The sequence below is a fragment of the Oreochromis niloticus genome, linkage group LG5, assembly GCF_001858045.2.
Source record: "Oreochromis niloticus isolate F11D_XX linkage group LG5, O_niloticus_UMD_NMBU, whole genome shotgun sequence".
In the NCBI taxonomy this organism is placed as follows: Eukaryota; Metazoa; Chordata; class Actinopteri; order Cichliformes; family Cichlidae; genus Oreochromis; species Oreochromis niloticus.
This window is the reverse complement of record NC_031970.2, coordinates 16,462,569-16,483,878: the sequence shown is the minus strand read 5'-3', so window position 1 is coordinate 16,483,878 and position 21,310 is coordinate 16,462,569. Positions and strand designations below refer to the sequence as shown.

The 21,310-nt window shown below is 39.9% G+C and overlaps 1 protein-coding gene across 1 annotated transcript in view; it reads left to right on the top strand.

Moving 5' to 3' along the window:
* LOC100705237 (receptor-type tyrosine-protein phosphatase gamma) overlaps positions 1 to 21,310 on the top strand; it is a 127,493-nt gene that overhangs the window by 32,112 nt on the left and 74,071 nt on the right. The window contains exon 2 of the mRNA XM_005453547.4: positions 11,716 to 11,811. Coding sequence (XP_005453604.1) covers positions 11,716 to 11,811 — 96 coding nt within the window. The remainder of the gene's footprint in view (positions 1 to 11,715; positions 11,812 to 21,310) is intronic.

Genomic DNA, 21,310 nt, shown 5'->3' with positions numbered 1-21,310 from the left:
TAAAGGGGAAAGGAGGAGGTCTGACTGCTTGTATGGCCCCAGGCAGGCATACAAAGTCTGTTTGGAAGTGATGCAAGGCCCTATGCAGTTGCTATTATTTATGGTTAACATTGAGTCATTTGGCTAGCAACTCAAAGGTTAGGTATTTTTCATCGGTGCTAGGCACATTTCTACAGGTATTTGATTTGGTTCCAAACTATTTAATGAATTTGTACTTCTTTTCAGGCAATATTTTTCAACTTGACAATTGTTTTGTAGATGCTTGTCTTTAAATCATCCTCGTGAAGCTATGCCAACATACATTTTCATGCTAGGTTGTCCTACAGTCACTGCGATCAAATATCTGGCCTGGTGGTATCGGTGTCATGCTCCTAGATGGACCCATTTATATTACCAGTAATCAAGCATCACCATTCAGGAACACCAGTAATGTGCGAGGAGTGTAATGCATCCACCAGAGGCAGCTGAATTTATTTCAGAATCAATAACTAGACAATTCATGCAGGGCTGCACACTGTGTCCTGAGGAATGACCTCATAAGCTCTTGGCACTTAAGTGATCCAATTGCCACATATTGAAAATTGAAAACTCACTTTACACAGTAAATTTTCTTGACACTGTCAGAGCTGTTATGTCCAGTCCTGCCACTGTGTGTGGAGGCACATTTGAGGATGCTTTATTGTAGTCCGTGAAAGGAACAAGCTATAGCTGGTCTAGTAAAGGTCGCAGGCCTGAATTTGTTTTAATCTTGTTAATGGTTTTCATCAGAAGCCCTGATGCACTCAATCAGTGAACACTCTGGCTTCTTAATGCACTTAATTCACTGTACTAGCGTTGCCCTATAGATTTGCCTTGTAGATTCAGCCTGGTCGTAAGTGGCAATGTTAAACACTGAATCCCCCACAGGAAGCCGTCCAATTTTAATTCACAAGAGCCGCCTTTGGTCAGACAATAGAACAGTTCTATTCTTTACCGGCATCTAATGAGTAGAGAATAAATGTCAGGATGTGTACTTTGTTCTTTTTTTCCCCCCCTTTTTTTTCCATTTTCAAGGAAGTCTAAATACACTGGAGACTTTTATCTAGACCTTTTCGCCCACATGCGTTATCAAAGTCTGACATTTGATGTACTGCGTTTCTCACTTATTTCTTGTGGTAAAAGGTTTAACACATGACACACTGCACCGCTCAGGCCTCATCACCTCTAACTTATATAATATTAAAACGCAAGTGACACAGATGTTCACAGTATATCTTTCTAATTGGCGAAAAACTGCTGGGAATGCATGCGCATAAACTGCGAGTGGGGAGGCTCGGTGACACGTTTGGATTTGATTATAATGAGATGGCCTTACCCAGTTTTCGCCCGAGAAGTTTACAGAAAAGACTGCAGAGCAAGTGTGGCATAATGAGAAAGTTGAGTAGGCCTCCTTTGCCCTTCCTCCTATTCAGCTTGCTTTGTTGTACAGGTTTCCTAATGAAACACAAACAAAAAATGTTTTCTGTTTGGGAGGTGGTCCATAATGCACACAATGCTCACGATTGTGTGTGTTTTTGATAGCATTTGTATACTCGTGTGAGCTGCGAGTTTTTGTCTCTTCGCCATTTCTGCCCGTCTCTCCAACTCGGTGTGGAGCCGAGTTGGAGAGAGTTTTAGGCTTTCAGCACTCTGTATGGCATTGACAAAACAGCCATGTACTGAGTGTGCGGCAGCACTTCCTGTCAATTAACATGATGAACACGAAGCTAGATGGATCTGGACATGTTAACAGATATGCTAATATGCATTAAAAAAAAAAAAGAGGTGTCAAGGGAAATTTTGAAAATTTCAGTCGCGGAACAATTTTAGCACCATACTAATGGGCTTAATTTTACTGTAATACAACTACATTTCTCTTGCCCAAGGATGTCGGTGTCCTTGTTGCTGAAGCTGCTCATTTGCTTTTAGCTGTGTAGCTCTAAATATCTGCATTGGGATTATATTTGTTGTTTTATTATTTCTGAGTTTGATGTTTTAGCCCTAAGGCCTGGCTCCCTGTGCGCCGTATCTTTGGCTGATCTTGGCAGTTCTCGTGTTCCCGAGGTCTTGGTGTGACCACTTCCCGAGGAATGAGAAACACATGATCTCACAAGATCAAACTCCACTTATTTTTCTATGCTTCTCTGCTTCACAGTCAGATTGCCGACCTTCTTTTTACCACTGTGGCTTGATGTGGAACTATGCACCACGCGCTGCGGATAGACTGAGGTACTTGGCATATCAAATAAAAAAGGGCCATTTGAAATGTTTGTGCGTTTGGCGAAAAGATATCCGTTAAACAGAAAGTGAAGCAGATGTCCTTCCATTTGACAGCAGCTGTCTCCTTCAGAATACACATTTCCCTTTTATATAGATAGAGATTTTGCATGCGCGAGTCTAGCCTTTAGACACTCGTGATGCCTGTAAAAATGCAGCTTACTTCTCATGAGTCTGAATTCAGGCAGAATAATGTAAAAGTTGTTTAGACTGTAGTTTGTCTAATTAGTACATTTAATTATATGCATTCGCTCTCCCTCTAATTAGGGGGATGGCTGAGAAAATGGGGGTGGGTGAAGTGAAGCTTCCCTCTCCCACAACAACTACTGTCAAAATGTCTGTATGTCGCCGTGTGAATCTAAAGCAGGACAAATGTGGAGGAGAATATGAAAATGGATCAGTGCTGACGCACTCGTTGGACAGTATCCACTTCATTCAGACACATCGGGACATTCATTAGGGGCTATGACGGTGATGCAAAATACCTTGCTCGAAGTGCGCACTTTTCTGGGATGTTATTGTTGCCAAAAGGTGTTTTTTCTTATCTCTTTTTTTTTCCTTTCTTTCTTTTTTTTAAAAAGCTCCTGGTGAAATGGTGAGGCAGACACACACTATGTTAATGAAATGGTGCAAGTGAGCCAAGTTGTTTTTCCTTTGATAATTAAGTTGAAATAAACAGACATATTAGGGTAGGGTAACATCGGGGATGCTACAGGGATTGGAACAAGCCTTTCTCAGTTTTTAAAGGAACAATTCTCCCCATAATAAAATGCATATCTTTCCCCCCTAGCCTGTAATGCTAGTTATCCATTTAGATTGTGACAATGCAAGTTCCCCAGCTTCGGAGAGATCAGCTGCAGAGATTATTTCTCTTGAATATAAAGGAACTAAATGCCTCGTGATGCTCGGAGCAGTAAAAACTCAGCAGCAATCGCTTTCCAGAAATAATGACCTGGTTACTCAAACAATCTACCGAGCTAGTGCTGTTTTCTTCCCATCACCTGATAACCTGCTCCCAAACTGTTCAATGTAAAATGATTTAGCAGGATAAATGGCACCGTAGGCTACAGGGAAAATTAAGTAAATTAAATTTTTGTTATGAACCGTCCCTTTAAGGTTAAATTGTTGGTAAGGGAGTGCATAAATCGCTGCAGCCCTTGAAGACTGTTGATAATTTGTTTCTCTTATGTTCAAGAAATCCCATGGAGAGGCCACTGCCAGTGTTAAATTGATCCTACTAACAAATATAGTCTCAGCTTTCAAAGCATGATGTTGCATATTGCAGCATAGTTTTGTCAAAACTAATTAAAAATACATCAATAAGCCACACTGTTGTTGTTTCGTGACTTATTCTCATTATTACCGCGAACATGGGCAGTTTATTTTGCATCAGACCCACATACACTGTCCTGCTGAAGTAAATATTAGCGAACAAAATCTGTGACTGAAAATAGCCCTCGACAAATATGCTGTTTCTTCCTGTTAATGACTGAGGTTTGCTGAAAAACTTGAGGTGTTTTGTGTAATTATTTAGTCGTTTTAATGAAACTGGTTTAATTAAACCAGTTTGTTCTCAGCAGGTAAAGCCTGAAATGCTAAGATACAGAGTCGGTGCTTTAGAGGGTTTGGTGTTTTTATGGGATTTGCCTTTAATGGCTAAAATATAGAATATTGATAGGTTTATATTTGAAAGCCAAACTCTGCCACTGAGGTTCGAAACAAATGATAGACTACCCGAAGGCTCTCCATGTACAAGTACAATTGATCTTTATTTTTACATTAGATGAAACCAAAACACATCATGGAAAACGGGCCTGGTCGTCTATTTCTGGAAATCCATTTTTAGATTATGAAACACTATCCTCCTTTTTTTTGTGCACTGAATGAAACTGCATGACATTGGGTTTGTGTGGATTTTGTTTTTAAATAACATCTGGCAGGATTTTCTGTTATAGATAGCTAAAAGTCTCAAAATTAAATAATTTCATTATTAAATAATTAATTAAATGTGCTGTTAATTAATTAAAATTGGTTAATGAAGCATTGACCAATTAAAATATTGATATTTTATTTTTAATAAATAAAAAAATTAAAGTAATGCTAATAATTACATAAATTAAGAATTTCCAATATTTAAAAAATATGTTATGCCTGCTGTGCTGCATTGCATCATGACTGTATTTCATGGGTCACCTATCAAAGTTAGGGGACTTTGCCTTTAGTTAATTTAAGTTTCTCAGTATCAAGTACAGAGTTTGTACTTGCATACTTTCTAGTTTCTACTTGATAAGTACTGTTGGGGGTCCAGATTTGAGGACGGCTCACAGTAACACAGCAGCATGCTTTTATAATATCAGCTTGGCTTCACTGCATAGTTTATTGCCTTTTTTACTATAGACTAACTTTTACAGTGAAAATGGCACATAAGAGATCTAATTACCTGTGTTCTTTTAAAATATATATACATTTTTATAAATCTTTTGGCAACATGCTCAACTATAAATGGCCTGTTAATATGAAACTATTTTGAAAGGTCATAAACACTGGACTGGAGTACACTGGTATATTAAATTCAGTGTTTCTGATTAATCAACAGCAGATTCATTAAAAACATCACACGTTTACATAACTGTCAATGCTTATCGAAGAAAAAAACAAATCGATTTATTTATTTTAAAGCTAGTAGAAAAACTTATAACAGACAGCTGGTGTTTAGAATACAGTTGAATAAATAATAAAAAGAGATAATATAATTATTTATGGAGCAGGCTTATCTTCAGAATACCCACATGCAGCGTTAACATCCTGGTCCGGATGTTTGTACTCCTGGTGAAAAATACTCTTTACTCATATTTAAAATATGTTTACTGTCACTTTGTAATTGAAAATAAACTGTTATAAACAACTACAACACATCTGAACTTCACAAAATAATGCACTGAGAGCACTCTGGAGAGACATTATGATTAACTCGGCCAAATTTAATTATTATGGAATAAATAAAACACTGAAATAATCCATACATCACCTGTTAGATGTCATCTGAAAGCCTACATTATATTGTGTTGTGGCTGGAGACCCGAAGGCCGAGTAGTCATTCCGGTTATAGTCTGACATCTGCCGCAACAGTGCCGCCTGAGGATCACGTATAATTGCTGCACTGTAAAGTCAATTATCCGCAGATTAGTCTGCGCGATCACATAAAACAGGCTGGCACACGGATGTCCACACAGACCCTCGCGCTAACTGTCTAATGATGAAATTTATGACACCAGCACCTGAATGGCCCCTAGCGGACTCACGGACGCGGAAAGTATAATTCCCCGGTGAAGTGAATTACATCCCGTTTTCACCCTCCACTGAGAGCGGAGTGTTCGTTTGGGTTGTGAAAACAGTGTGCCAGGAGCAGGCTTTTCTTGGTGGGTATCATGAGGTCTGACCACCTGGTCAGCTGAGAGTTGGTAAGGCGAGCTGGCTGTTAGGCTAATGAGACCTGATATCTTTGAAAACGCAGCACTTTTGGATAAAGGCTTAGATATTTGAAGATTAAGCCACTAGATTCTGTCCTTAAAGAAATTCCAAGTGCATTTGATGACACAAACAGTAGTATTTCAACCTTGTCTATACCACTGGGATACCCACTGTATCAGACCGTTATCTGGGAATGGTCTGTCTTTACTTGCTATGCAGACCTTTGGGTCTGCTGACGAGTGACAGTTGAAATTATTTCATGTTGTACTGCAGCACAGGAACCATGAAATAATTTATTAAATAGTGAAACAATTCAACATGTTTTTAATGCACTGATATTTTAATTAATATGAGAAAATTAATGATTTTTAAAAAAAATGATGTATTATTTTATTTTGGCACTTTTGGTTCTCCATACAATCTGTAATTGCCTTGATAACAGGCAAAGGACAAAAACTATCTGTGCAGAGAATTTGTCAGTTTATTAATTGACTGCATTAAGCAATTTACAGTAATAAACTGAGATAGTTTCGCTGTGCATTTCAGTCATAGATGATAGAATTTACCTCATTAAACACACCAGCGCTCTGTCACGGTTTATCCAAATTACACAGACATTGCAACTCAGGATGCATTTGATAGCTTAATCCATCCTCAAATAATCCTCTTGGTGACATAGATGTGCTAGCCCGACTATCCTTCACATACCTGATACTAATGCTGGTGATGAGATTGAAATTTTATCTCTGTCCCCAATGACTAATGCAAGTTAAATGCTCCTGTGGTTGTTGTTAGGCTCCTGTTTTTCAAGAGCTCTCAGGGGTTCTTGGCTTGTTGTTGAGTGTGATATTATGGAACAAATAGTAGGGCTTAATGGTGGTGTAGATGATTTAACTGCCCTCGGGGCGATGAAAAAGGGGGAAAAATTGTTTCTGTAGGCTACACAGTGTACTGTTGTTATGTAGTTGTTTGGAAGCCTTTATTTTGTGAGATTCCAAATGGTGGGGGGTGGGGGATGCAGGCCAAAAATATATGGTATAAAATATCTTATTTGACTACCTGTATTCCACATGTGCTTTCCGCATTTAAGTATGTTGTTTAATTGCAGCACGGTTCTCCTCAGTCTCCTTCAGGCCCAGCACCGACTGTGTTGTCTGCTCTGCTCTATCAGAGATGCTGTGGCTTTAATCCTTTGCCCACAGGGGACGGCTGACATGGATGTGTGTAAACTGTTGACATGGTGCTGTCTCCTATGCTCTCTGATCAAAGACGGTGCAGCCCTCCTGTTTCACAACCTGCCTTCAAATATGCTCCAAGTCTCACAGACTCCCTGCCTCTCTGTTTCACACTTGTTATTAACCCGTGACTCCCCGTGGTAAATCGGTACATCTGACAAAGACAAAGAAGCTGTTTATGCCTTTCCTTATGTAGCCTCTGTGACCTCCCTCCAAGCAATGAATTTGATTTGGAAAATGGTGTGTATGTAGCTCACGCCTTAGTGGAAACCAATTTTGGAGACAGTAATGCACTGGCTTTAAGTGCAAGAAAAGATTTGGCTTGAAGTTGTGCTTAGTTTAATTAATCCTCGGTAATGATGCAACTATTAGTAAGAGCTCCGCTTGTCTTAAGTGGCTGGAGGGGTGTGTGTGTGTGTGTGTGTGTGTGTGTGTGTGTGTGTTCATTCGATGAGCGGCGATGCTGATCAAGCCAACTACAACTCACTGTCTAAATGTGGTTCGGCTTCAGGACTCCGGGGAGTTCTGCTATTGTTTCAAAGTTTCCTTTAACCTCATGAGAACACTAACAAGTGTGATATTAAATAGCTATTGTTACGACATCCTGATGCAGTGTTGCGTCTTTTAATACAGTAAGAGCTGGGAAATCCTGTCACATTTGTGTTGCGAATTCAGACATTAAAGCTTTATTTTTGCCTTGATTTTTGTGAGAAAATTCATTAAAACAACTACGATCTGTTTCTCAGTCTTTTAGTAAATAATGCTAGGCAGCTAATGCACATAGTGTCCATATTATGCTTTTTGAGGTTCTTTTAATATAATTTTTTTTATGCAAAAAATCTGCGAAATTACAACACCCAAATTCCATGGCAAAGCGGGGCAATTTTTCCTTTAAAAAAAAAAAAAAAAGTGCTGCTGCACTGCCTGAAATGACTTTTTTTGTAATTTAGGTTTTGTTTTGAGACCTATCTATGTCACTATGTTACACATTTGCATAATGCCCACCTTGCGGCTAGTTTGGCTCACCCTCAAAGGATTAGCAGCTGCCTTATAGGCTGCCCCTTTATTTACTTGCCAGAGCCGCTTCTGCTAACTCTAAAACGTCTCTGCCACGAGCGGAGCACGCCAAATGTTCTTTGTTGGCTTCAGTAGCAAATGCAATTGAGTCTTAGTGCACTCTCAGCATCTGAAGAACTGAAGACATAGTGGATTATTTTTATTTTTGATGGTAATGTCCCCTCAACAAAAGAAAAATTCTAACTGTTGGCATGTTGCATGGCTCATGGCTTATGTTACAATTGGCTTTGATCGCATACCATGCCCACAGGCCAGAGCTTTGTCTTCACTGTAATGGGAGTGGACAGTCAGAAATTGTGTCATTTCAGATCGAGTTATTTATTTTTTATTTTTTAAACCAGTAAACAAATACTGGGTGTGGATTGCTATGTTTTCATGTCATCGACTTCTTGCTTTATTATAACCACCTTTTTATTTTTGCAGTCACTGGTGTGGCACACATGGACCAACTAAAAGAGCACAGTTGCCAACAAGGCCAGTTGTGTAATCCAGATCTGTGCTGAAATATCTGGGTTGTTCCTTTGCACTAGAGCTTATACAGCTGAGCGATTCATGGAATTTTCACTTCACTTACGATTATTGTGATAACACAATAATCATAATAAATTTGTATTTTTTTTATTTCTTGTGTTAGAAAGCAAGTGCTTTTCTTTACAGTGGTGCACTTCTGCCCCTCCCTGAAAGCCCAACCTGTTTTGTTCAGCTCCAGCCAAGTTGACTTTTCGGGGGCGAATCACTCGGTCAATAAGATCCATATAGAAGAATTAAAAGTCATAGGATTTCTGCAGTTGAACCTGTGAAAGGATTATTAATGATAACCTCCAGCCGCCCTTGTCTCCACATCGGTCAGGGTCTCTCAACCAGCCGCTTTCAGTGGCACGTGACATTTGGCTGTCGGCTTTTGCTCTTCATCTCCCTTCCTGTAGCTGCTCTACAGGACCCCTGAGGCAAGTGAGTCTGTTGCCTCTGGGCCTCTCTTCACTCCTGCATGCACCCGCAGAGATCCTGTGGTGTAGGCATGCCGGCAGGGACCGGGAGTTGCTCTTGGGAGATGGACTTTATGGTCAAAAAACACCCTTTAGTCAGGGTTTGGGGTGGGGCTAGAGTGGCACTGTCCCCAGCCTCCCCCACCACCAGCTTTTTCATGAGAGCAGACCTTAGAGAGGCTGAAACTAAAATTGTTGAAGAGGTGCTTCAACAAAGCCCTGTTTGAGCGGAAAAGTGCCTGCTTAAAAAACAAAACAGAAAAAACTTACACAAATGGTGTCTGATGGGCTATTATAATATCTGTGAACACAGTCAGACCTTGCACTCAGGTACAGCTTAGGGCCCTGAAGGTTCTTGTCCCTATTACATTATGATGTCATCATGTTACCTAGCAGCAGCCTACGAATAGGCTAAAATTACCCATTTGTAGCATTTATAATGTCATCCAAAAGAAAAACCTTTATCCAAACATTCTCATTTTATCATTACCAAACAACCAAATAAAATCCCAGACCAAACGAGAGTGGGGATGTACAATCGAGCAAAATATGCCCACTTTAAGTTGTGATCCAAGTGCTAAATATTTGTTTTTGACTCTTTAGTAAGTGTTGTGTGAGAATGAAGTGATGATTAAACCCACATGAATATATTTTTTTTGCATTTGAAAAGTGATATTAACGGCTGTTGTGTCAAATTGAATGTAAAGTGGTGAGAACACAATATTCAACATACCAACCAGTTGTACAAAAACTAATACAACACGGATAATCTCAATGGATTCAGAAAGTATGTTGAAAGAAGTAACAGTGGCTTCTTCCATTTTCAGTCGAGCAGATTGTCGTCTCTGGTTTTGTTTTTAGTTCGCCCTGCTGTTCCTACACAGAAACGATCTGCTCACCCACTTTCTTGCATCTTTGAAGCAACAGTGAACCAGAATTACCACGTCTCCACCTTTTGAAACCTACAGCGGGTTTTGAATCCTTAAAGCAACACAAAACATTCTTATTTTTAGGTGTGCTCATCCCACAATAGCTTCAACTAGACAAATTTTTTTCCCCCTCCACCCTAGCCCTCCGGCTGCATCTGTTTTGGAGCACTTTTTCCCCAATGAGTTTGGTTGTTGTAGTTTAGGGTTTCATGCTTTAGGGAGTAGGTATGCTTAAGAACAATTTGTCCCCCTAACGTTGTTGTACCATTGTGTTTTGGGTGTTTTTGATTTCTTGCTGGTAATTTTCCACAAGTGAAAGACATTTGTGCTCTGAAAGACATGGGACCAATTGTCTGCACTCCTTAGCAATGTGGCCGTCTGAACGTTACTGGAGCTTAGTTCAAAAGCTGTTGTGATACTGTTAGATCCATGCATATGTTGTTAGCATAATGACAGTCCAGCCTAATTAGACTGTTTCTTTTCTAGACCAACTGCTACTGTAAAGGGTGTGATTAATGTTAACTGCAAGAGTGTAGGAGGCACCAGAGTGGGTTGTAGGATAAACTCGGTGATGGTGATCATTACCAAACTCAAATGATTAGAGTAGCTGCAATTTGAAGCACACATTCAAGACAGTCTGACCTGATGTTTCTATCAACAGTGATTGAACAAAGGATTTTAGATATCTCAGGCAAAAACACAAACAAAGTAAAACTGTATTTTCAGTGCTTTCACAGAATTGGATTCTGTTTGTAGTTCAGTGTGTGTGTATATGCCTGCATGCCTGTGTGTGTGTCTGCCTCTTCAGCGAGGTTCTTATTGCATGTACAGAGTCCCCACTGCATTACTATGTACTTCACCTGGCCATGGTAGTCCTTGTTCTGCTCTGGAGCCTCTGTGAGCTTGGATTAATCCAGTTGTGGTTGGTGACCCTCCAGCTCACAGCAGAGGAGAAACAGGACTACCTTCTCCGGGTGTGGTCTAAAACAGTGGAGTTGGAGTCCGTCTGCATGCAACACTCCTTGGCGAGGTAGCTGAATTATGTCAAGGACTGCCACAGCAATGATTGGTCAGCCTGCTGACAGGAGACCACCAGACTAGGAAAGCCAGGGATGGACAGTGTGAAAATTTAGTGCACAAATAAGAGCACATTATTCCAGTTCTGTCAAGTGTATACAAAAAAAAATGGAGAAATGCTAAAATGACAGGCCACTTATATTTTGGTGGCATGTAATATTCTTGGGTGGCCAAGTAAAGCTCATGCATGGGGGATACTGGCTTTGCTCTGTGCCGGTTTATTAATTGTGTTCTTTCATTTAGATCTATGTGTCTCTCCAACAATTTATGTGAGGAAAAAGAAAACGATGTGGTTATTATCATTTTAATAATATTGCTGCACACACACAAAAATGCATCTACCAGCAAGATGCGCAGATATGAATATATCTTTGATTGGCTAACATCGACTGACAAGCCTTCTGATTAACATCCATCAAATCTTATTCAAATAGAAAACCAGGAGATTTTATTGCAATTATCTGTGATCAGCTGATTATGCGTGAAATCCTTTCAGTAGTTTGTGAACTAGTAAAAAATCCAGACTGAATTGCTGCAGGGACAGGAGGTTTGTTTGAGTAAGTTGTCATAGTATGTGTTTACATTGCAAAAGAAATGTTTCTTTTCCCTGTTGAGTTTTCTGACCTGTATCTCTTCCTCCCACAGTTGCGTCGGGTCACCACACTGGAGGCAACCATTATGGAGGCACAGGCGTAATGAGGGAGAGGAGGACAGTTGATGACCCCTACTGGTCCTATTCAGGTGAACTCTCATTTATGCTCTGGCTGGAGCCTAAGTAGGAGGGGAAATTGCTTACCTTTTCTGCCTTACCCACCATTTTCCATTTTTTTTCCTGCTGTTTGGCCAGCAAGCTTTTTCCTCCCCCCCCTCCTCGCTATAGCAAAATGGGTTTAATAAAGGATTTATGATTCATATAATGGCATACCTGTGATGTATGCTTTTAATAAGAGCAATTAAACAAATGCACTCTGGAGTGAACAGCAGTGACATATTGTGGAGCGAGTCTATGTTCAGATTCATAACGGGAAATAATGAGTTAACTATCTCATTTGTAAAAGTATAGATTAGGGCTGATGGATGCTGTCAGCAGTACTATGAAAATTTAATTGTTTAATTCCTAACCGCGTTATTGGTGCTTTGCTTTTAATCTAAATAAATGTTTTTGAGAAGACTTGCTTACTCTGTATTGCAATCTCTTAGCTGTTTACCTTAACACATTTGGAAGATGGATGAATATAGCAGCCCTCAGTGAACTGTCTGATGTATACTTTAATGAATGATTCATTCTGTGCACTCTTATGCTTGTAAATAATCTCACAGTTGGGTATAAATTTGCATATCACATCTTTTTGGGTGGTAGTCTTGGAGGAAAGTTTTTAGAGTTATAAACCTGTAAATAAGGAAAGAAGCTGAGCTCAAATAATGTATAAAAATATTTAAAACTGTATGTCATGGTATAATATTTTAAACTATCAGAAGCGTATTTGATCAACTTCTAAGCTAAAGCTGTATTTAAACGCTTTAAGAGTTTAATTTTTCCCATTTTCTGGTATCCAAATTTGCTGTAAGGGGAGAAAAAAGTGTAAAAGTAGTGGGCTCTATGCATTTATAATGGCAGGGCTCATTATTTGACTCATCAGCAGCACTTTACAAGACCATGAGTTAATGTATCTGAGTACCTGCTGAGCACTTGGTATTTGTTTTCTTTTTATAGCACGCAACATTTGGCACTGCTTGTAATGGTAAAAGTCTTTAAATTTCCTATTTATTGGGCTCGGATGCAAAATGTGTGCACAGTTGTATGCAGAGCAGAAGATGTTTTTGTGGTGGCAAATTGATAAGCATATCCAGTTTGTTCCTTCAAAGCATTGCTTCTCATTCAGCTGTACACATCCACACCCCGGCGCAAACATAGCCCTCTGTAGGCCATCAAGCAGCTCCGATGGGAAATAGGGGTTATGTGATTTGATGGAGGGCACTTTACTGGAAGAGCTCAGGAAGGGAGGAGCACTCGGTAAAATCGTATTTACAGGTTCCAAGTTCCAAAAACACCACCTTGCAAATAACTAACTCGGCCCCTCTGCCGGTGGAGTGCATCGTGGCTCTGAAAATGAATATACTGATGGAATATTTTGTCCTCGGCGCTCCAGTTGTGAACCTAGACTCTTGTGGTTTTAGGCAAGAAAATTGTGCAAATAAAAAACACAAAAAACAAAAACAAACTGTGGCTACTTTGGAGTCAAGTTTGTTTGGTATTCATGTCACTCCTGATTGTGGCCCTCGTCTCTCCCAGTTGTCGAGTAAAGGCAGTGAAAAGAATGCCTGCTTTGACTATCGGAGCGTGATTGCTCTTTCGCCATCCACAAGGTGTGTGGAGCCTGTTTTAGGAGTTCTGGTCACTTCAGATATGGCATTGTTTTCTGTGCAGCCTACAAAAACAGAACCCCTGATCACATTTTGCTTCTGTCTTAACTGTGATCATAATAAACAGCTTTGGTTCTTTAATTAGATAATGATGCAACATTATGCCATATACAGGGTTTTTGGCATTAGTCTGCTTTAGCGGTGGGCATTATAGCCTCAAAATTATATCGCGATATTTCTGATTAAGAAAGAAATAAAGAGCAAGACTTAATTGTTGCTTGCAGCTTACATGCAGCAGCTTTTTTAAATGTAAGCAAATCCAGGGCATTTTCCATCTTTTTACTTGATGACACACTTCCTAGTTTGAAGTGTGAATCTAGTGAAAAGAGGTTCCAGCAGCAGCATTAGAGTGTGGTGGTGGTGGTGACACAGCATTATATCCAGTGACACAGCTCAAGTCACATGTAAGCACAAAAGTAGCCTAAATTATGTTTTTCATGGAAATCTTAAGTACAAATACAACATGACTACTTAACACTTGAGTTACTTTATTGTTAAATTATAAATGTAAATGTAAAATTGTCACATAATAAAACGGAGAAATATTTTCTACCTGTGATGATTTGTCTTGGGTCGAGCTTTGCTGCTTAAAGCTCTGCTTTACACATCAGTAATTTCCATCCACCGTTTGCTCTTCCTGTCATATGGAATGCAACTAGCGAGTGCAGCAAGTGTTGCTTGGTTGACTCATTTGTTTACTTTTGGGTCACACATCACCAGCTGCTAGTGTCTTCTCCTTCATAGCCTGGTCGTGCTTGACGGTGTGGTTTTTTTTTTTTTTTTTCTTCAAGTGCTGAAACGAGTTTGTTTCCAGCTTTAGTGGGAACAATTTTCTTGCATAATTTAAAAACTACTGCGTTTCTCTGCGAGGTTGTTGAAGTGGCTTCCTTTATAGGTGCGAAATTGTCATCAGAAGGTCTCGCTGTCAGACATGCCTGGGCTTGTCTCATTGTTGAGCTTGCAAGGCAGCGTGAATGCATGGCATTGCCATAGCAACAATACATTTATATCAGGATTATCATAGACGAGATGATGTGGCACAGCCCTAGCCCACTTAGTATTTTCTGTTTGTGCCAATGTGTAATGGCAGTAGGCTCAGTAAGTCTGGTGAAAAATCACCTGTAGCAAGGATTAAGTGAGGTGGTACACCACAAATACCTGACATGACTTTAATTTGTACCTTCAGTAATGGCCACACTCCAAATATATGGCATTTGCTGCATGAAATGGTGCTGCTGCTCTTTCCCCCTAAAGGTCAGAGTGTGTGTTTCTTTTTTCCAATGATGTTAGTGGTTGTAATAATTGATTTAGTTTAGATGGTCCACCACTCTTGTAAAACACTGTAACTGTGTCTTGCTCTTCATTGGTATTTCTGTCCTGTTTGGAATGCATTCATCGACCAAACATAGAAATTTGCCTTTTAGCAAATGAAGTGACAAAATACTGATGAGAGCAACCGTTTTTTGCTTCCTTTTGTTTTGGGTCACACATCAATTTCACACTGGTTAAATGTTTAGAGATAGACATGAATAAAAAGCTGAAAAGCCTTAGAATGTTTAAGCTTTTTCCAATAATGATATCTGTTTCTTTTGCACCACAGGGGTGAATAAATGACAACAGAAACAAGATAAATCAAAATATTGGCACTAATTACTGACCACATTTTATTAAACATCTGCATCGGATGTTTGTTTGTTTTTTTTGTTTGTTTTCTTCAGGACCAAATGTAAACATGTATTAGTCAATCAACACATGTCTGCAGTACTTGGATGTAGAAAATGAAAAGTGTCTGCTGCATGGGTTTAAAGTGAAATAACCAGTTGACCCAAATGATGCATAACCACATTCTTCCTGTATGGACGTTAACCTGCAAGGAAACAAGTGCTAGCTGCTGCTAGCACTGCCTGATAATGGCTATATTATATTCTCAGTGACATTTAAAGTATTTTTGAATGAAGACTGTAAATGTTTGTGTTGCCAGTTTGTTTAACCTTGTACATGGAGCACGAGTGATATAGGATTTTTAAGTCAAATGCGAATATTTGATGATTTTATAAACCCTAATATATCACTCGTATTGTTCTGTTTTTCGTTGAGACACACGAACAGATTTCAGTAACATTTGTTATGTGTAGTTGTTTGAGTCATTACTAACAATCTCAGTGCAATGGATTACTTGTTTACGCTTTGCTTGGCTCAGTTGTTTGTTGTTTTTTTTTTTTTTGTTCGTTTTCACCCTTTCAAACTCATAGTTGCAGACTGCCCTCTGATCGAAACTCTGTACAATGTCATAACTCAATAACATAACTGAGGTGTTTCTCCCATCTCTTATCAGCTGCTGTGAATGCCAATGACAGCACTTTGCAAATGCCTAATATCTGCTGAGAATTCATAAAGAGTTGTGCTCTGGTTTGTTTTTTGAATGATTTCTTACTTTTAGGCTATGCAGCTAGTCTGATCCCTCTCCTGCCACCCCCCTCCCATTTAAAAGACTAGTAAATTATTTGCCAGGAGCATCTTTTGACCACACCTGAGTCCACACTCCTGTGGGACACAATCTCGATATTCATGCTGAGGTCCTTCTTATTTTCTAATTAGAACATGAGGCTTGGGTTGGCATGCTTCTTTGGTCAATTAAATTCTAGGGCTTTGTTTTTCGACAGTATATTAGGTATCGTTAATAAACAGCCTGCAGCACCATTGACATACTTCTTTTTATAACTGTCTTGCTAAAGTTCTCATTTTTTGTGTTGATATGCTGTGTTTGTTCAGAGTAATATGCGTGGTTGGCAAGAGAAGGGCCGGTAATTGGGTATCTGGGTTTTTCTATGCTGGGATGATGGCCAAAAAATAAAATAAAACAAATAAGAAAAAAAAAAATATCAAGATAGGCAACTGGCTGACACGATTTGATTTTTGGACATTCATTTCAGGTCCGTGTAGACCACCAGTTCCTACCAGTCAAGACAGCTGGCTGATTGTACAAAAAATAAAAGGAAAGAACTGAGGGAATACAGAAATGGCCATTACTTGGGGAAGGTAATTAGCGGCTAAGGCTGTGAATGGAGGACAGAGGAGCGTGCCTTAGCAGCTAAATGGTTATTAAAGGCATTTGCTCTGTGCAAGTGAGTGTAAAAAGAAACGCACACAGTCGGGCTAGCCTGAAGCTAGAAGCAACTGCACAGATAGACTAGCACTGTGAGCGAGACACACGAGTACTGAACGTAACCTATAGAGGAGCATTGTGCCACCAGTGTGATTACTTTAGGAGTGAGGCTGTTCCAAGAATGTGAAATGTTTCTCAGGCAAAAATAAAACATAGTGATGGAAAAAAAAATTATTTATTTTTTGATGATCAGATCTTTTTTCTTTAAACTCGCCTGCGTTTCCAAAAAGACGACTGATTTTTGCGCAGTTTTTGTTTTTCTCTAAAAAAAATCTGGCTACACGTGACAGTGATGTGAGTTGGCTTTTAATGATATTAATTATTGCTTCATATTTTCCATAAGAGGGTGCTAACCCCTTACTTTGTACATATTAGTCTAGTGCATTGAGGAGTGAAGCACATGACATATCACCTTCCTGTGTGCTTGGATTATGAACCTCAGTAAAAGTAGCCTCGAAACCTGCACCCTGAAATTTGATTAAAAGTTATTTAAGGCATGCTGTGAGTGTGTGTGTGTCTGTGTGTGTGGGGGGTGTTCGTGTGTGTGTGTGTAGTGTTCGTGGAGGCATTTTTCATAAGAGGGATGATATCATACTCACTGTAAGACTCCCACAGGAACATAGCTATGCATCATTTTTCCCCTTTTTATATCTCTGCAGGTTTTCACATCATCTCTGTTAGTTTCTTTGGCTTCCTTCATCATAAGTTTTATGTTTTTGGCCAATATATGCAGTAGTTTGCTTTTGATTGGTCTCTTGTGGATTTATTGTTCTAGTTTAATTACAGCACAACAGTTGGAGTACCTTAACGTGCATTTGCAGAAGCATTACGCCTGATCCCCTGTAACAGTGTGTAGAATGAGATACGGAAAAGAAAAACACAATGAAGAAATACCAGCACTAGATGTTGGGGAAAATTATAGATCAGCGTCCCAAAGAAAATTGTCATCCCCCCTCCGTTGTATTATGAGATTTTCTGTAGTCGTTGAATTATCTCGCATGTCATTTCAGACTGTTGAAGCAGTCGTTGTTAATTTTTTAAACGGTCCTTCCATTGATCACCGTAGGAACTTATGATTTTGGTTTGGGGGGGGGAAAAATGACTCTGCAAAACTGGTGAAATTAAAAATGCTGTAAAGGGCACACGCTGAAACCATAATCCTTCAGATGATCTAGTAGTCCACCTCCGCAAATTAATAACATAGCTAAAGGCTCTGCATTTCAGTAATTTTTCACAGTAATAACTTACTAATAGCTCAGTGCTTCGTATGAATAGAGCCCCTACTGTCTTTCATGCAGCGGTTATGGGTGTTTGGATGAAAGCCACCCCGACAAGCAGTTGTAGCAACTGGAAGAGCCTGGGATTGTCTGATATGTGTGGATTATGTTTCCCCTCAGCCTAACTGTTTTATTCCACTTCACTGAGGTTGCCCATGATCATTAGCAATCTTTCCACTCATGTCTCACATAATGAAGTGAATGAAGTGTCATTTTCAATCAACTGCTATGTTGATCCAACTTAATTAGTACTTTAGAGGATACAGAACAAGATTAGGTAACTCACTGTTCTTGATTGCCAGGGCTGTTTATTTTGGTTTTGAATTAACCCTCGGCTCTGGCACTGCGAGCGCTTTTAGTTTCTTATTTTTTTTTTATTTTTTGGCTTCACCTCTTGAGATGTATTGCGTTATTCCCTCGTAGCTAATAAGCAAAAAATTGTTGCCTAGCTTTTAAGATAAACTTGTCAATTGCAAATTATTCTGCCGCTGTATAATTGATCTTACTATAAATAAATCTTTATTAAGACACACATTTGTTTAAACAACACGCTGCAGGATTGATTTTTAGAGCCCAGTGATTGGGTTGGTTTCAAAAATGTGTCTATTCCTCTCCGGTTGCTTAGTTAGGTGTGACATGTTAAACCCTATGATTCATGTAACCTTAAATTGGCTCGGTGCTTTTGAAGGCAGTGCGGTTTTTCTCCTGCGTTTTGACACCCCCTTACAACGGCTGGAGGGAAAAGAGCAATGCCATGTTGTCATGGTGCCCAACAGAAGGAGCTCTGCCTCTTGGAGGTAATGAATCGAGAGGAGGATTGCTCCCAGTAGACTTCCGTGTATAAGAAGCACTTGAGTTTAAAGTAAAGGTCCTTCGCTATATGGATGTTCTATGAGTAGGCATAGAGGGTAATGTATGGGGCATAGCCTTCAGGACGTAATCTTCAGGGATGAAGATGACATTTTTTTCCCCCCTTCTCTCTCTCGTTCCCCAATGAAAGAAGCGTCTCACCATGCTCCAAGTGATGAAACAAGTTTTTCATTATAAATGGAGGTGATTTTCCCCTGATTGTTTTGAATCATGATGTAGAACGAATCATTTTGCTTTCCGAATTAACGCAAAAAAATTTGTTTGATCCTTTTTTTCCCCCCAAGGATGGAATATTTTGAATGTAAGCTGGAAATTACAGTTAAATTTAAATTCCAATGAAAGTAAAGTCGAATGATATTTTTAGATAGACGTCATGTCGTTTGAGTTTGCAATCAGAATGACTGATATTACAATCCAATATGTTTGTACTAACCATGCAAAAATGTGCATTAGTAAGTCATTACACTTTAAAGAGATCTGTCACCTAACTGCTGCGCGCACTCACCCAGAGGCCGCTCACAAATTCCAGACTGTTGAAGTGTCCACGCTGATTCTCCTTGCTTGCTAAACAAAGGAAAGAGTCACACATCTATATTTCAGGCTTGAAGCGTCAGCTCTCTTTCATTTTAAACGGGATGCCATCCTAACCCTTGCTCGGCTGAGTTGTGCATTTACTGATGCTGCTCATGATGAATAGTTGGAAGAAGTTTAACTTTTGCCCAATGTGAACGAAAACCGCTGCAGCTGCTGCCTAATCAGCTCGCGACATGAGGGCATCCCGTGAGAGCGCGGTAGCTGCTTGTGCGTGAAGCGTGAAGGAGAAGTTGATCTTTTATGTTAGTAACCACCACGTTGCATTCGAGCTAGCTTGGCTTACCCTAGCTGCTGATCAAAGCTCTGTTAGCTTACAACAATAGCGCCAGCAAAGATTGCTCCCCCACCAAACGTCAGGCATGCCCACTGTCAAGCACTGAAGCTGAACATATGTGTGAATCCTCCCTAAGGGCTTGAGTATGCTCGATCAGCCCTGGTTGGTAGAGTGTGCACAGACTAATAACTCAAAGAATTGTTTTGGGGAAAGAAAAATATTAAATACAAATTAGATCCTGAAGCAACGAGTCAGAGGAGCCTTTATCAGAATTCCAGGATTTGAGAGAAACCCACGGACAGTGTGTGCCTGCATTGTTTTCTAGTTATACGTGCATACTGGTAGCTTCCTGACAAAGATTCTTATCCAATGACAAGTGTTGATTGTCCAGAATAGCAGCTATTCCGTCACACTTCTACTTGAACTGTAGGAATCAGTTTTCTCTGCACTTAAGCGCCTCCTCCACTTTTCTCTTTGTTTCCACAGCAGCCACTGCGCTCCTTTACAGTATTCGGTTTGTGAAACGAAAGGTCCTCCTGAACTTTGTTGTGCTCATCCTGTGAGATTCCTTTACTGCCTACCCACAGAGCGACTTGATTAATTTCCTCCTCCTAGGAGTACAGAGAGAGATTCATCTGTCTTACACCCTGCATTTATAGTCGCAGGCATTCTACGTGATGATGGAAGCTTAACACAACATCATCTATATTCCTCCAGTCTTGCTGATGTGTGTATCAACCTGTAGATGTACCTGCACTCATTTTGAGAGAAAATGAGAGGTGCAAGAACACTAATTATTAAAAATGAATTTTGCGAGGGGACCAAGCTGGCTCATTATTCATCTTGGTTATTGCTAGCAGTTTGGATCAGCCTTCCTGTGCCAGAATTGGTCTATTTGTCTCTGTCAAGGGTGGGCCCTTGACAGATGTGCCAATATGGCTGCCGAAGTTCTGTGCTGGGGGAGAGGCATCTTAATTCTCCATGATGTATCACACTGGCAGCAACCAATTTAGCAGAATTGAGCTCCAAATCATCTTACTTCCCACTGCCTCTGACAATCTGTTTCCTTTTTCTAGATGAGGTAAATATATTAAGAATTGAAATAAATTAGGGATTCCTGCACCCTGAGTTAATGCTGTGTGAGTGAGGTTTTTCAGAACTTAATTGCTTGTGTTTATACACGGATATGTCCGGAGAACAGCGTCTTCGGCCGGCACCACCTTGAAGCATAAAGCAAAAAGTCCAAAGTACAACGTCTGCGATAAGCGCAGCCAAATTTCCTGGTTTCCTTGTTTGGAGCAGATTGATGCGTTGGACTGACATGTTTGTTGTGTAAACCTAATTAATTAAATTTCAGACGTCACATAGTGTTAGTGTGCCTCGTGGCACCATATTAGGCTTAGTGGGTGGCTCAGGTCCAACTTAATGGATGCGGACATGCTCGGCCTGCTGGGACTGCAATATTGAGGAAGTGTGAGATTGCCAGCCCACAGGTTTCCTCTCTAATATGGTTATGCTGATGAGCTAGAATGAGCTAGATTGCGGTTCAGCAAATTTTTAAACTCATAATCATGATGACTTACTTTGTAATGAGCGCACATCCCCCTAGAGGTGAGGAGTTAACTATAGGGGGCA